Here is a 17,511-nt window from a genome sequence, read left to right on the forward strand (position 1 = left end):
GGAGAATGAAAAGATTCATAATTTTAATTCATAAAATTTAATTCATAAGTTTTAATCTATTTTTTGAATTACCAAATGTTTGGTGGCATAAAATCTGGCCTCTTACTATCTCTCTCTCTCTCTCTTTTTTTTTTTTTTTTTTTTTTTTTTGATAGAGTGGATAGTGAGAGAGAGAGACAGAGAGAAAGGTCTTCCCTTTGCCATTGGTTCACCCTCGAATGGCCGCCACGGCTGGCGCGCTGCGGCCGGCACATCGCGCTGATCCGAAGCCAGGAGCCAGGTGCTTCTCCTGGTCTCCCATGGGGTACAGGGCCCAAGCACTTGGGCCCTCCTCCACTGCACTCCCTGGCCACAGCAGAGAGCTGGCCTGGAAGAGGGGCAACCGGGACAGAATCCGGCGCCCTGACTAGGACTAGAACCCGGTGTGCCTGCGCCGCTAGGTGGAGGATTAGCCTAGTGAGCCGCGGCACTGGCCCTATCTTACTATTTCTATTTCATGTAGGAACTTACGTTTGCAGAGCAGCAGATAACCTTAAATGGAAAGTATCTTCCCATAAGTATGTAATATGTGGTTTTGATTGATAGCAAAGTTAATATTAATATGTCTATTTTAAAATGGAACAAATTGCTTGTAGGATTGATAGGCTTTTTGCATTTTGTTATAAGGAAAGTAAATATTAAATAATGAAATATTTAAAAAGAAAAAAAATCATCTTTTAGCTGTTATATTTTTGATTGGTACTTAACCAGGATAGATTACATTTGAAAGTAACTGTCTACTAGAATTCTCTGGATTTTTTTTTTCATTTGTTTGACAAGTGTTTATTGAGACTGTATAGTGAATGCTGGGTATTATTCTAGTTCTTGGGGGTATATTGGTGAACATAATATACAAACATAAATTCCCCACCCTGCTGGAGATTCTGTTAGACTGTGAAAGTCTCTGCTATAGGAGGGGCAGAACAGATGATGGCTGGGAAAACTGAGGGACAGAGATCTCAAGTGACCCATCAGAGTTTTAAGATCGAAAGCTTGAATTTCTCAGTTATAGCTGATAAATGGCCATCATGGGATTAGAGCTCTCAAGTGCTTATGTTAGACGAGGCCCTTTTTTGGGGATAGTGAAGCAAGGCAAGGTGGGAGAAGAGAATATCTACTCTTTTTTTGTTTGTTTGTTTGTTTGTAAAGGTTTATTTATTTATTTATTTTTGAAAGGCAGAGTGACAGAGAAAGAGAGGGAAGGAGTGAAAGATTTTCTATCCACTGGTTCGCTTCCCAAATACAACAGCCTTGGCTGGGACATGCGAAAGCCAGGAGCTAGGGCCTCTATCCTGGCCTCCCTTGTGGGTGGCAAAAACCTAACTACTTGAGCTATCATCTGTTACTTTCCCAAGCTCTTAGCAGGAAGTTGCATCAGAAGCAGAGCAACAAGGACTCAAGCAAGTACTCTGATAGATATAGGATGCTGGCATCCAGTGGCAGCTTAACTCTGTGCCACAAAGCGTGCCCCAGAATATTAATTCTTTATATCCTTGGATTTAATTGTGTTTCTGGGAGAAGGCATAAGTATTGAAAGACTTTTGTTCTGCCTGTATATACCAATGTTGTAATCCAAGAAGAGAAAAACAATTTAAATCATAAATAAAGCAGTGATTTTCTTGATTATAACATGAGATTTACTGAATGAATGAGGACAGTGGCTTGTGGATTTTTTTTTTTAAGATTTATTTATTTATTTGAAAGGCAGAGTTAAAGAGAGGCAGAGAGAGAGAGAGAGAGAGAGAGTGTGTGTGTGTGTCTTCCATCCACTGGTTCACTCCCCAAATAGCTGCAGAGGTTGGAGCTGTGCTGATCTGAAGCCAGGAGCCAGGAGCTTCTTCTGAGTCTTCCATGTGGGTGCAGGAGCCCAAGGACTTGGGTCATCTTCTACTGTATCCCCAGGCCTTAGCAGAGAGCTGGATTGGAAATGGAGCAGCCAGGACTTGAACTGACGTCCATATGGGATGCCAGTACCACAGGCAGTAGCTTTACTCACTGTGCTACAGCACTGGCCCATGGCTTGTGGTTTTAAAGCAATGTTTAGTGGATGGGGCTGTGGCGTAGTGGGTTAGAGCCCTGGCCTGCAGTGCCAGCATCCCATATGGGCGCCAGTTTGAGTCCCGGCTGCTCCACTTCTGATCCACCTCTATACTATGGCCTGGGAAAGCAGTAGAAGATGGCCCAAGTCCTTGGGCTCCTCCAACCACGTGGTAGACCCAGAAGAAGCCCCGGCTCCTGCCTTCAGATCGGTGCAGCTCCAGCCGTTGCAGTCAGTTGGGGAGTGAACCAGTGGATGGAAGACCTCTCTTTCTCTGCCTCTCTTTCTCTCTCTGTGTAACTCTGACTTTCAAATAAATAAATAAATCTTTAAAAAGAAAGAGAGAAAGAAAAAAAGCAAATAAGCAGTGTTTACAGACATGGTTAATGGGATGCCAGATTAGCAAGACTTCTCCTACTTCAATCAGCACAGCTCTGCTTTTTATTTATTTATTTTTAAGGATTTATTTATTTATTTGAAAGGTAGAGTTACAGAGAGGCAGAGGCAGAGAGAGAGGGGTCTTTCACTTGCTGGTTCACTCCCCAATTGGCCACAATGGCTGGAACTGCGCCGATCTGAAGCTAGAAGCTTCTTCTGGGTCTCCTACGTGGGTGCAGGGGTCCAAGGACTTGGGCCATATTTCACTGCTTTCCCAAGCCATAGCAGAGAGCTGGATCAGAAATGGAACAGGGGCCGGTGCCGTGGCTCAATAGGCTCATCTTCCACCTGTGGCGCCGGCACCCCAGGTTCTAGTCCTAGTCAGGGCGCCGGATTCTGTCCCGGTTGCCCCTCTTCCAGGCCAGCTCTCTGCTGTGGCCCGGGAGTGCAGTGGAGGAGGGCCCAAGTGCTTGGGCCCTGTACCCCATGGGAGACCAGGATAAGCACCTGGCTCCTGGCTTCAGATCAGCGCGATGTGCCGGCCGCAGCGTGCTGGCAGCAGCGGCCACTGGAGGGTGAACCAACGGCAAAAGGAAGACCTTTCTCTCTGTCTCTCTCTCTCACTGTCCACCCCCCCCAAAAAAAAAGAAAAAGAAAAAGAAATGGAACAGAGGCCAGTGCTATGGTGTAGCAGATAAAGCCGCCGCTCCACTTCCGATCCAGCTCTCTGCTATGGCCTGGGAAAGCAGTAGAAGATGGCCCAAGTCCTTGGGTCCCTAAACCCGCATGGGAAGACCCGGAGGAAGCTCCTGGCTCCTGGCTTCGGATCAGTGCAGCTCTGGCTGTTGTGGCCAATTGGGGAGTGAATCAGCAGATGGAAGAACTCTCTCTCTCTCTCTCTCTCCCTCTCTCTGCCTCTCTATCTCTCTCTGTGTAATTCTGACTTATAAATAAATAAATAAATCTTTTAAAAATATAGTGGAGCAACCAGGACTCAAACTGATGCCATATGGCACTGCAGGTGGTGGTTTTACCCACTCTGCCACAGTGGCAGCCCCTGCTTTTATATATGTGTGTGTGTGTTTAACATTTACTTGACAAAAAGGATTTTAGTTACTAGAAAAATGACAATGAAAACTAATAGACTCCAGGGTAAGTAACGTGGTGTAGTGTGAAAATACTGGCCTGGGAAGCAGGTGACCTAAAGTCACTCCTAGCTCCATTCACCACTGAGTCAAACCCCTCCCTTCTCTGGCCCTTGATTTTCTCTGTACTAAAGAGAGGGGACTAGATTGGATAATTTAAGATGCAGCTGTGATATTCTCTGATTGTGTGACTTTCAAGCTTTGTATGGAATTAATATGATTTTTGTGGTGTTAATCAAATCCAGAAAAGGGAGCTTATCACAATATGCTTGCAGATTAATAGTAGCATGAATACTATTAATGCTTCAAAAACCACTTTTTAAATCAATTACTTTTCTCGAATGTCGTCTTGCCCTAGTTATAGGACCTCACTTTTCCCACTTCCTCCTGATGCTTGAATGGCATTGTCCTTGTGCTTTAATTCAGATTTTCATATTGATTTTTCTCCTGCCCCCCTCCCCTCATTTTGTTATGACTGTGTGTTTTTCTTTTGGAATCCCAGCTACCTTGAAAGCATTTGCCTGACTGATGTATGTTATCTTGCAGCTCTTTTGGCTTTTCATCTGGCTATTACTAATACCTTTTGAGTTTTTTTTTTTCTTTTAATGTTTCCATTTTTTATTTTCTGTGATTGGTATTTCTTTGTTCAATTCAGGTTAGAATTGCCCCTACTGTCACTACCTGGAGTAACAAAACTCCTACTGCCCTTCCCAGCCATCCACCTGCAGCCTCTCCCTCTGACACACAGGTATATCCTTCCTTATTCCTCTTTGAGCAGGATTCTGCTCACCTAAGTATATTTATAAATAGTTATATACTTTCTACCCCTTCCTGAAGTTCCTCCACCCTACCCCGTCTGCCTGCCTGCTCATTGCATTTTAATGCTTCTTTGATGCAAGAAGCAGTTTTTTGCACAATTATTTCCTTTTTCCTCCTTTCTTTTTGCAGTTCTAAAATGTCTTGAGCTGGGAAACATCAACCAAAATTCTAACAATGGTTTAGTGTGATTTCACTGAAGATTGTTTTTTCTTTCCTTTTTCCTTTTTTTTAAGCATTATAGAAATTGAAGAAAAATAAACATTTCCTTTATGGAATTCATATCTATATTTCCAGAGTGTGAAATAGTGGATGGAAATTAGTAGAAGTGGAAAATCCTGGTGACTTATAAATATCACTGACACTATTTTATGAGGCTGTTAACATCTTGCCATTCCTTGCAGTTCTTATTTTGGATGTGTCTGATCTTGAAATCATTCAGAACATGTTGCTCAGAAAATGTGATGTTCTAAGGAAGACAGGATATAAAAATGCAATGTTTCTTATGCAATAAAATGTTTTTCTTTTCAAGTAAACATAGAATTTCATTTCAGAGATTATAAACTCATCTGGTAAAGTTGTTGCCTCCCATGTAATCCTCTTTTTTGACCATGTTCTCATTTCCCAGGGAGAAAACCCACCACCTCCAGGTTTCATCATGCATGGAAGTGTTAATCCAAATGCTGCCGGTCAACTTGCCACCTCTTCAGGTCATATGCACCCCCAGGTACCACCTTATCCACAGCCACAGCGTAAGTAGTATGACCTCAAAGCCCTGTCACAGCTGCTTGTCTTACCTAATGTAGTAACTATTCCCTTTGAAGTTCCAAGCCATAGTCAAATCAGTTTTGACAAAGGTGGGAATCAGTTCTGCATAGGATTCCTGAATCCCTGCTGTGGTTTCCTAGGAGGCATCCTGCCTGAGTCAGCAGGCTGGGAAGTGGTAGCTCCCCCGTCATTGTGTTCAGAACACTTGACTCCTCTTCCGCAGCCGTTCCTAGGACCTGTTGCAGAGGTTCAGGTGCCCCATGATTTTGGTATGATAGAATTCTGAAAACTATTCAGTACTTATTCTTATGCAAACTGTTTTTGGGAAAATGGTTCCAAGGGGCATTTGTTGATGGTGGTGGTTGTTTGTCCATTTTATTTATTTATTTTTAAAATAGATCTTTATAGAGCAGTTCTAGGTTCACAGCAGACTTGAGCAGAAAGTAGAGTGCCAACATATGCACAAGCTCCGATTCAGGGAACCTTGACACCTCATTATCACCCAAAGCCCACGGTTTACATTAGTATGCACTCTTGCTGTTGTGTATCCAAGGTGGTGTGTTTTTTTAATTGCTTGTTATTTTGTGTATTCAGGGGTTTTTTAGTTTCTTTGTTGATATTTGTTTTATTCCCTGGGTTTTAATGAATGTAAAATGACATTATCCACTATAGGTTTTTGTTGTTTTGTTTTAGAAATTGCACTTGGAAAGTAAAGACATTACTCAAAATTTTAATTAAGAGCAAAAAAATAAAAACCACTCAAATCTCAAAGGGAAACATTATAAGACTAAACAACTATTACAGAAACAAGAGATCATTACCTAGTGAGAACTAATCCTCATAGTGCATTCTGCGCTAAAGTAATGTTCCCACTTTCCTGAATGCAAATTGATACAATCTTTGTCTCAAGTGCTCAACCTGAAAGTGGACTTCAGAGTACTGATAGGAACCCTACACGGTTCTGCTGGATTCACTCTGAGATTCATCCTTACCCTTATTCATGAAGAATGTGATGGTACTAAGATCACTCTAATTTGAATTCAGGTCTTTGCATTAAAACATTAGTTGGCTGCCTTGCCTGAACTGTTACAGTATGTAACGTAATGTGTAGTACTCATTTTGTCAGGGATCAGAGTTGACTCCTAATCTGGAACTGTCCTCACATGGAGAATTTAGGAAGCTAGTGATTTTACTAGGCGTTAGAGAATATAGCTGATTTATAAGGATAGTGCTAACCCTGCGGTTTTTATTGGTGGACAGATCTTGAACTGCCACCAGACTCCATGTACTTTTTTCTGTGGAGTTTACTCTGAATGTATAACTCCCGCATGGTTCCATCTGGTGGTTAGTAGGTGTCACTGCAGTTGTTTTACAGTAATAGGAACATCTTAAGGAAATGATCAGTCTTGTAGTTTTTGGATCTGAATGATTGAAAGATTTTTATAACCAACAGAGCAGTCTCGAGGTGGAAGTTTTCAAATATTGGCTTCAGCAGTTTTAAAGTATACTTAGAGCATCTGAGCCTCAAAAGCGCAACATAGTATAAGTGTTCACTTTTGGTTGTAACTTACTGTTATGAGTTGTAATAATGCAGATCACTTCCATAGAAAGATGACTTTTTGGTTTTCTGTTGCAGTTTCAATAAACTTGTAACTAATTATAGTTTCTGTTTCTTCTTCTTGGTGTAGCTTATCAACCAGCCCAGCAGTATTCCTTCGGAACAGGGGGGTCAGCACTGTATCGACCTCACCAGCCTGTTGCTCCTCCTGCCTCAAACGCTTACCCTAACACCCCTTACATATCTTCTGCTTCTTCCTGTTCTGGGCAGTCTCAGCTATATGCAGCACAGCACCAGGCCTCTTCACCTACCTCCAGCCCTGCTGCTTCTCTCCCTCCTCCCCCTTCCTCTGGAGCATCCTTCCAGCATGGCGGGCCAGGAGCTCCACCATCATCTGCAGCTTATGCACTGCCTCCTGGAACAACAGGTACACTGCCTGCTGCCAGTGAGCTGCCTGCGTCCCAAAGAACAGGTCTGCGCTTGAAAGGGGTTTGGTTTGGCTCCTGCCTTTGTTTTGTCATGAACGGCTGGGGGGGTGGAAGGGTATTATTTCTAACTGATTATAAATGGGTACTGTGAGGTGTTTAGAACAAATTCTAAAACTGTTTCTAAAACTGGAATTCTCCCACAATAAACTTGAGTTGCTAAATGAGGAAAGCTCTAGAGCTCCCAAACAATAGAGTATGTAATGTGCCATCAGAAATAAGAAATTAATTGGCAAGATGTAGTGGTTGGAATCTGATCTAGTTGACACTAATTTCTGTGTTCTTATTGGGATGATTTTGGTTTTTAAAATTATTCGCAGCTTACACTCACTCAGGAAAATTAAACAGTACAGTGTCTCAATGAAGTGGTACAAATTTTATAATTTTGTTTATTTGGAAGAGTGTGGAGTGATCTCTATATGCTTGGCTTTGAAAAAAAGTAAGAGAATTCACCTTTGACAAGGAACTGTAAGATAGTAACAAGTCAGTGTACACTAAGAAGTGCAGTCTCAATTCTGGTAATACTGGCCTCTTGGGCATTTTGAAAATTTCTAGGCACTGTATTTTTGTCTACTTATGTAGTTGTGTTTGGACATTTATAATTAAAATCATAATTTTATAAAATTGTTATGATGGCATTTCTGTTAGTATTTTTTATTTTAAAATTATACACATTTATGGGAGTACAATGTGAAGTTTCAGTATGTGTAGATAGTGTGGAGTGATTTGATCAAGCTAATTTGTCACTTTGCTCACCTATCATTTCTTATGGTGGTGCAAAACATTTTATAAATTTTTATTCATTTATATTACAGTTAGAGCATTGTGTTATTTTTTATGGGTAGGTTGTATTATCTAATTTTTATTTTGGGGTGGTCAAATGGGGCCTCAAAAGTACATTTTATTAAATAAAAGAGAATCAAGGAGAAAGGCATGAGGACTACTTCCATAGAGCTTAAGAATGCAGATTGTCTGAGTTTGTGATCTTGAGTAATTTCCTTAAAACTCAGTTTCATCAAGTCCATGTAACAGAGAGAGAGAAAGACAGCAGTCTTCATCCGCTGGTTCACACCCTAGATGACTGCAACAACCAGGGCTATGCCAAGCTGAAGCCAGGAGCTTCATCTGCGTCTCTCATATGCTTGGGCCATCTTCCGCTGCTTTTCGCAGATCATTGGCAGGGAGCTAGGTTAGAAGTGGAGCAACTAGGACACAAATTGGCACCCATAAGGGATGCCAGCATCACAGGTGGTGGCTTTACCCACCACACCACAACACTGGCCCCTCTAATAATATGCCATAGTAATTAGGGATATAACATTTTCTTAATGTCACTACTTTTAAAGTCTTAAGGGGGGCCAGTGCTGTGGCATGGCAGATAAAGCTGCTATGTGCAGTGTCAGCATCCATATGGGTGCCAGTTTGAGTCCCAGCTGATCCACTTCTGCTCTAGCTCCTTCTGATATGCCTGGGAAAGCAGTAGGAGGTGGCCCAAGTCCTTGGGCCCCTGTACCCATGTGGGAGACACGGAAAAAGCTCCTGCCTCCTGGCTTTGACTTGTCCCACCTCTGACCATTGCAGCCATTTGGGGAGTGAACCAGCAGATGGAAGATCTCTTTATGTGTCTCTCTCCTCTCTCTCTCTGCCTTGCTGTAACTCTGCTTTTCAAATAAATAAATAAATCTTTAAAGTCTTATGAATAGTTGATCCCAAAATTATACACACATTTTCTTCTCTCTTCTCAATACAAAATATTAAAATACAAAATATTAAAATACAAAATACCCAAAAAAATCACACAGAAACACAAACACACACACATGTAAGTACACCACAGTCATCGCCTCTTACCTATAAGGAATATATTCCAAAACCCACAGTGGGTGCCTAGAACCAAAGAAAGTACTGAACTTTGTGTATATATGTCTTATCATAATACATATAAACCTATGATAAAGTTTAGTTGTTTAGGCATATTAAGACCAGCAACGATAACTATAAAACAGAATGATTATAGCAATGTACTCTAATAAAACTACCAGCATCATTACTCTTGCAGTTTGAGGCCACTGTTAAGTAAAAATAAGGGTTACACGAACACAAGCACTGTGATAGCACTGGCCTGGTAACAGGATGGCTACCATGTGACCAGTGAGCGGGTTAGAATGCACAGCACATATACACTGGACACAAGGATAATTTATGTCCCAGGCAGAAGGGAACAGAGTGGCACAAGGTTTCATCATGCTACTCACAGTGGTGCGCAGTTTAAAGCTTATAAATTGTTTCTTTCTGGAATTTTCTGTTTTCTCTTTTCAGTCCATAGTTGTCCTCGGGTAACTGAAACTATGGAAAGTAAAGCCACCTTAAGGGGAAGAACTGACTGTGTACTGTCCTATACTACACAAATAAATGCACACTAATACACTACAGAGACTTAAATAGTTTCATATTTTAGAGAGGAATGCTAATTCACCTGTAGTAGATGAGTGGAGACAGTCTGTAATCTGAGTAGTTGGGGAACAGCGGCCCACGTTGTGGCACGGCAGGCGAAGCTGCTGCCTGTGCTGCTGGCATCCCATATCAGAGCACCAGTTTGAGTCCCTGCTGCTCTGCTTCGGATTCAGCTCCCTGATGATGTGCCTGGGAAAGCAGTGGAAGATGGCTCAAGTGGTTGGGCCCCTGCAGCCAACGAAGATGGGAGACCTAGATGGAATTCAGGCTCTAGTCTGCTCAGTCCCAGCCATTGTGGCCATGGGGGTGGTGAACCACTGGATGGAAGATCTCTCTGTGTCTCCCACCACCACCGTGCTTTTCAAATTCACAAAATAAATTAAAAAAAAAAAAAAAAAAGTTGGATGGTAACCAGAGCTCTTGAGTGAAAGAGATAACATGGATTTAAGCAAATCCTCACTTAAAAAGTGGTGCAGGGAGGTTGGGAGGAGAATGAACATTTACTGACCTAATATATTAGACATGTTATAGCATTTGTTATATACTTTTTTATTTATTTATTATTTATTTGAAAGGCAGAGTTACAGAGAGGCAGAGAGGGAAAGAGAGAGAGAGAGGTCTTCCATCTGGTTCACTCCCCCAAATGGGTGCAATGGCTGAAGCAGGGCCAATCTGAAACCAGGAGCCAGGAGCTTCTTCTGGGTCTCCTATGCGGGTACAGCGGCCCAAGGTCTTGGGCCATCCTCTACTGCTTTCCCAGGCCATAGCAGAGAGCTAGTTCGGAAGAGGAGCAGCTGGGACTTGAATCAGTGCCCATATGGGATGCAGGCACTACACGTAGCAGCTTTACCCATTACGCCACAGCGCCAGTCTTTTTTTTTTCTTTTTTTAAAAGATTTATTTATTTGAAAGGCAGAGTTATACAGAGGGAGAGGCATAAGCAGGGAGAGAGGTCTTCCATCTGCTGGTTCACTCCCCAAATGGTCCCCAAATGGTTGCAATGGCCAGGGTTGGGCCAGACTGAAGCCAGGAGCTTCATCCAGGTCTTCCAGGCATTTGGGCCATCTTCTGCTGCTTTCCAGGCGCATTAGCAGGGAGCTGGATTATAAGAGGCACAGCCAGGACATGAATCAGCACCCATATAGGATGCTGGCGCTGCAGGTGGTGGTCTAACCCTCTACACCACAGCGTTGGCCCCTTGTAATATATTTTCTCATTTGCCTCAAAATCATTTTTAAATTGCAGATGAGGAAACTGAGTTTTTAGGAATTGTGTTCATAAAATGTTCTCAAGATTGTAATATGATTGACCAAGTTGAGATACAAACTCAGGTTTCATTCTTCAAAGCCTCTGTTCCTTCTTCTATACCAGGTAGTCTAGTCCTATACAAGTGATAGAAAGATATCAACCTTGGAATTGCAAAAGTCATCTAGTAACACTGCCCAGGAATTTGTTACTTTATAATTTTACTTAGATATTTGCATGGGTATTTTTTCTCCTTAAGCAAAACTCATTTGGCTGCGTTTAGTCTGTGTTTGTATACAAAGTAACATAGTATTCTAACCTGGCTGAGAAACAGAGTAACTAATAAGAAGCCGAACATTTTTCAGTGTTCAGCATGCACTGTACCTAGCTGCTTTGTTACTTCTTGCACATTAACAGTCCCCTATATTTTAGTTAACAGTTAACTACTTCATGATATTTTATTTTTTGATTTCCTAAAAAATGTATTCATTATATAAATAATTGTGGCTGAAAATACTATCTTTGTTCTATGATCATGATTTTATTCAGCATTAGACATTCCAGTTGACTGATGGATTAATTCCTGAGAGACACAGACTTATAAGCGTTCTATGAATGAACCACAAAATTACATGCCCAGGGCTCAGAGAAACTAATGTTGTAGTCAGCAAAACATTCAGTAAATTCCCAGTGAGTACCTGTTTAGTCTCAAATCAGTATCACCCCAATCAGAGAACAGCAGCTAAGCTGGAACATACAGTTTGTATTTGGACCAAGAGCAAGAAGTGTATAGAATAAGACAGATATTCTCGAGAGGACTTTGCCCTGGGTGACCGGTGCAGTGAGAGTGGTGTTGAGGGAGCTCCCCCTGGAGGTGGCTCTGCAGGGCAGGTTGTGAGCAGAGGCAGAGCTGCAGACTCCGGGGGCTAGGGGTAGTGTGGGCCACAGGGAGCTTCCCCTGTTTGTCTGGCCAGGATAGGTGGGATGCTGCCCAGTTTGTTTGTAAGTTAACTTTCTTGGCCCCTGGTTGAGTGTGTTTTTTTCTAAGGGAAAGTTCTTTGAAAAATGAAGGATCTAGGATTTTTACTCAAGAAATTGTTTTCTGATTAAACAACCTTCAAACTATGAAAAAAAACTCTTTTTGGGGTGAACACTTTTACCTTTTTTGTTTTAACATTTATTTTGTTTATTTGAAAAGCAGAGTTATAAAGAGAGGTAGAGACAGAGAGACAGAGATCTTTCATCTGCTGGTTCACTCCCCAGATGGTAACAACCCTCTGGGCTGGGTCAGGCTGAAGCCAGAAGCCAGGATCTTCTTCTGGGTCTCCTACGTGGGTGCAGGGGCCCAAGGACTTGGGCCACCTTCTACTGCTTTCCCAGGCCATAGCAGAGAGCTGGATTGAGGGGAGCGGCTGGGACTAGAACTCGTGCCATATGGAATGCCTGCACCACAGACAGAGGATTAACCTACTGTACCACAGCACTGGCCTCTCCCTAGATTTTTAAAGTAGACTTTTCACTGTTGGAAGTCATTTTGAAAGACCCAAAATAGCATAGAGATAAACAGAAATTACCAATAATTCTACCACCAGTAATTCTTTCATTTATACTCACAGGTATGTGCACACATTCAGTTTGTATACTTATTTTTATTTATTTATTTATTTATTTATTTATTTATTTTGACAGGCAGAGTGAACAGTGAGAGAGAGACAGAGAGAAAGGTCTTCCTTTTCCATTGTTTCACCCCGCAAATGGCCCCTGCAGCCAGCGCACCATGCTCATCTGAAGCCAGGAGCCAGGTGCTTCTCCTGGTTTCCCATGGGGTGCAGGGCCCAAGCACTTGGGCCATCCTCCACTGCACTCCCTGGCCACAGCAGACAGCTGGCCTGGAAGAGGAGCAACTGGGACAGAATCCAGCACCCTAACCAGGACTAGAACCTGGGGTGCTGGCTCCGCAGGCGGAGGATTAGCCTAGTGAGCCACGGCACCAGCCCAATGTATACTTATTTTTTTTTTTAAGATTTATTTTATTTATTTGAGAGACAAAATTAGAGGGGGGGGGGGTCCTCCATCTGTTGGTTCACTCCCCAAACAGCCACAATGGCCAGAGCTGAGCTGAGCTGATCCGCAGCCAGGAGCCAGAGGAGCCCCCTCCGGGTCTCCTAAAGGAATGTTGCACCTTTCCTCTCCTCCCTTTCCTCCCCCTCCCCCAGCCCCTTTTGCCTAAGCAGACCCTTCTCAACTCCTTGCAATGCAAATGGCAAAGCAGGTATACTGCATAGGGCAGCTGTGAAACAGAGAAGAGGAAAGTTCCCTGAGGCTTCAGACAGCCCCCTACTCTTCCACCAGCTGCCTTCTACACCCTCCCCACAGTGGCACATTTTCCTCCTTAATGCGCGGGATAAAAACCTGAGTTCTAAACATGCCCGATGGGCAATCTCTTCACAAGAACAGATTATCACCTTCCTCTCTGCTTCATATAAAGCAACCTGTCTCAGTTGAGGTCTGTCTCCATCTCCTCTTTCTGTCTCTCCTTTCTGGAGGTGTGAAAGGCCAGAACCCCCAGCTATTCCATACCTAACATCTCCCACATAGGTGCAGGGGCCAAGGACTTAGGCCATCCTCCACGGCCTTCCCAGGCACATTAGCAGAGAGCTGGATTGGAAGTGGAGCAGTTGGGACTCCAACTGGCACCCATTTGAGATGCTGGTGCTGCAGTTCAGCCCCTACATATATACTTATATGTGTGTTTGTAAGCCTGCATTGAAGTTTTCATTGTGAAATATACATAAAATTTAGCATTTTAACAGCCTTGTGGCATTAGTATATTCACACCATTGTATAATCATCACCGATACTCATCTGCAGAACTTTCATCAGTGGACATTGACCAACTTCCCATTCCCCCAGCCTTTGGTAGCCACTGTTCTACTCTCTGTCTCTATGTATTTGACTATTCTAGAAACCTCATAAAGGGGAATTGTGCAACATTTGTCCTTTTATATATGGGTTTATTTCACTTGGCATAATGTCTTCAAGATTCATCCATGCTGTAGCATATATTGAAATTTCTTTCATTTTTAAGGCCAATTCATTCACCTATTGATGAGCATTTTATTTATTGTGAATGCTGCTGCTTGAACATATATGTGCAGATATCTGCTTAAGTTCTGACTTTCATTTTTTTGTGCATGTTTAACCCAAAAATAGAATTACTAGGTAAGATAATAATTCCGTGTTTAATTTTTTTGAGTTTTTCATAGTAGCTGCATCATTTTACATTGCCCTCAGTGATATGCAAGCATTTCAGTGTCTTCAAATCCATTCTCATATTTATTGTGTTCTATTTTAAAAATAATCATCCTAATGGATGTGAAGTTGGTCTTATGATATACATACTTTTTAAAAGTTTGTTAAGATTCACTTATTTGAAAGGCAGGGTTACAGAAAGAGAAGGAGAAAAAGAGAGATCTTATATCTGTTTTTATTCCCCAAATGACCACAGTGACCAGGTCTGGGCCAAGCCAGTACCAGGAATCTGGAACTCAGTCCAGGTCTCCCATGTGGGTGGGCAGGGGCCCAAGCGCTTGAGCCATCTGCTGCTTTCCCAGGCACATTAGCAGGGAGCTGATTTGGAAGTGGAGCAATCAGGACTCAAACCAGTGCTTATATGGGATACAGGCATCAGAGGCAGTCGCTTAACCTTCTGTGCCACAGTGCCACCTCCAGATATTCATATTCTTCAGTAGCTTGTCACTATTAAAAGGTATCTCCACAGGGAAGAGGCCAATTGAATTGTGTTTGTAAAAAGTCTTAAAGCTTCAAGCAGAAATACTGAAAGGGGTTAAAATTATAGCTGAGACAGAACTGTATATTAAATTGACAGAAGATTTGAACATTGATCATCTGAGCTGAAGTAAAACATTGCTAAATATGTGTATGGTTTGAAGTTAGGAAGAATCAGGCATACGTTGGCAAGGGTGGATTGGGAGGGGACTTTAATTATTGAAAAACTATTGCTGGCCGGTGCCGCGGCTCAACAGGCTAATCCTCCACCTAGCGGCGCTGGCACACCGAGTTCTAGTCCCGGTCGGGGCGCCGGATTCTGTCCCGGTTGCCCCTCTTCCAGGCCAGCTGTCTGCTGTGGCCCGGGAGTGCAGTGGAGGATGGCCCAAGTGCTTGGGCCCTGCACCCCATGGGAGACCAGGAGAAGCACCTGGCTCCTGCCTTCGGATCAGCGCAGTGCACCGGCCACGGCGGTCATTGGAGAGTGAACCAACGGCAAAAGGAAGACCTTTCTCTCTCTCTCTCTCTCTCTCTCTCTCACTGTCCACTCTGCCTGTCAAAAAAAAAAACAAAAAAAACAAAAAACTATTGCCTTTTATTCAACAGATCTCCCAGCTGTTCCAAGTTATCCATGCTAGGCAGTGTTGAGTCTTCTTGCTTCTGATTTCAGTCTTACTCCTAACTTTGAATTTGATTTCATTATGACTTTGTTGTCATTTTATTAAGAGGTCATATGAAAATTATGACAGATCTTTTTGTGCTGCTAGCAGTTTGTGACATCAGGTTACTCCCCCAGGTTTTAATACCCAGGATGTAAGTCACTGCTCTGAGGTTAGAGGAAAAGCAGTTATCCTCTGCACCTCCCTGTCATGGAATAGATACAGGGGTGGGGAGCCTTTTTCTGCCAAAGGCCACTTGGACATTTGTAACAACATCCATGGGCCACATAAAATTATCAACTTAAAAATTAGCCTGCGATAGATTTACTGAATTTCAAGTCACACCTGCAATTGCCTTGGCAGGACCAGGAAAGGAAGAAGGCGTGTTGTTGATTCTACTCTGAAAAAAGGGTCAAGCCCAAGGGATTTTCAGTGCTTTGAGTTTTGCCATATATTGGCACACGTGGCCCAGAAGCTGAAGTCTGGTGCTAAGTACAGTGATAGTGGGGAGTCAGATTTATCCTCTGTTGTAATGCATGTAGTAACTCCCCAGGCATTTCCTTACTGTAGTTTTGTGAAGGTATCTCTTGCATGGGAAGTCGCTTTTAAGGTTGTAAAGTCATCATTGCAGGTAAAAATAGAAAAACACTTACAATGTGTTATCAAGAATCACTCCTTTCTTCAGTTAAACCCTGGATGAAGAATTTGGCCTATGTTTAGGAGTCACAGTGTGTGAAAAACATCTTGCAGTGAACATTAGAATCACACTGTACATGTGAGATATCAAGCTGCAGAATTTCCTCTCCTACCTTGCGGGTTGGTTTTTTTTGTTTGTTTGTTTGTTTTTGTTTGTTTGTTTGTTTTTAGATTTATTTATTTATTTGAAAGAGTTACACAGAGAGAAGGAGAAGCAGAGGGAGAGCGAGAGAGGTCTTCCATCCACTGGTTCACTCCCCAATTGGCCGCACCGGCCAGAACTGTGCCTGTCTGTAGCCAAGAGCCAGAGCTTCCTCTAGGTCTCCCATGCGGGTGCAGGGGCTCATGGCTTTGGGCCATCTTCTACTGCTTTCCCAGGGAGCTACTACTTTACTACTGCTTTAGCAGGGAGCTGGATTGCAAGTGGAGCAGCCAGGACTCGAACCAGAGTCCACATAAGATACTGGCACTAAAGATGGCGGCTTTACCTGGTACACCACAGTGCCAGCCCCAGGGATTACATTTTATATTAAAAGAAATAAGACAGTAAGGAAAAAAGTGATATTTAAGAGTTATTTGCATCTGATACAAATTAATTCACCATACCCTCAAACAGATTACTTTCTGAATTAGTAGACATTTCACATGACTTAGTTAAAAAGTTAAGTTTTGTTCCCTGATAAAAGTTTGTACTGGGGTGGGATTTGGCTGAGTTATTAAGACACCTGCATCCCACATTGAAATGAGTGCCTGAATTTGATTGTTGCCTCTGACTCCCACTTCATGCTAATGCACACCCTAGGAGGCAGCTGATGATGGCTCAAGTCCTTGGGTCTCTCCCTCTCATGTGGAGACCGGATTGGATTCCTGACTCCTAGTTTCAGCTCAGCCCAGTCCTGGCTGTTGAGGGCATTTGAGGAGTGAACCAGCAGATAGGAGCGTGCTCCGTATGTCTGTGTCTCTCAAATAAATTAAAAAGAAGAGAGGTAGAGAGTGAAATCAATAACCCTGACACCCTAGCATCCTCAACATCCAGTAATTAATTAAAGAAAATTTCCTCTTTCTGGAAATTGATGGAGGAGGAGGAAGGAATTATAAAATGAGAAGTAGAGTTTAGAATGTCTTCAGTAATATTATGTAAATGACTTTTATTTTTTGTCTACAGAAAGTCAGTTTATCCAAGACCAGGCACTTATGTTGGAAGGTGAATTGGTTGTAAAATATACCTTTGGAAATATCTGAATCATTAACTACAATTAACGAATGGACAATAACAATATTGCATGTGAATTTCAAAGATAATGATATGTAAATCTGATCGGTATCATTTTTATGTGGCCTCTTGATTCAGTAAAAATTTGAGAGCTGATTGAATTTATTTGATGGCATAAGCAGCTTTAAATAATAGAAGCCATCTGTATTATGAAAGAGGACAACTATA

At 42.4% G+C, this 17,511-nt stretch overlaps 1 protein-coding gene across 46 annotated transcripts in view; it reads left to right on the plus strand.

The window, feature by feature from the left end:
- The window catches only part of SEC31A (SEC31 homolog A, COPII coat complex component), an 89,831-nt gene that overhangs the window by 58,401 nt on the left and 13,919 nt on the right, over positions 1–17,511 (plus strand). For 8 of the 46 annotated variants that reach the window (XM_051819621.2, XM_002717072.5, XM_051819620.2 and 5 more), the window contains 2 exons: positions 5,045–5,168; positions 6,873–7,169. In XM_051819621.2, coding sequence (XP_051675581.2) covers positions 5,045–5,168; positions 6,873–7,169 — 421 coding nt within the window. Of the gene's footprint in view, positions 1–4,255; positions 4,349–5,044; positions 5,169–6,872; positions 7,215–17,235; positions 17,275–17,511 lie in introns of all 46 variants that reach the window. The other 38 variants (XM_008267663.4, XM_008267668.4, XM_008267666.4 and 35 more) reach the window with 9 other exon arrangements.

Source organism: Oryctolagus cuniculus, chromosome 8 (genome assembly GCF_964237555.1).
Source record: "Oryctolagus cuniculus chromosome 8, mOryCun1.1, whole genome shotgun sequence".
Classification (NCBI taxonomy): domain Eukaryota; kingdom Metazoa; phylum Chordata; class Mammalia; order Lagomorpha; family Leporidae; genus Oryctolagus; species Oryctolagus cuniculus.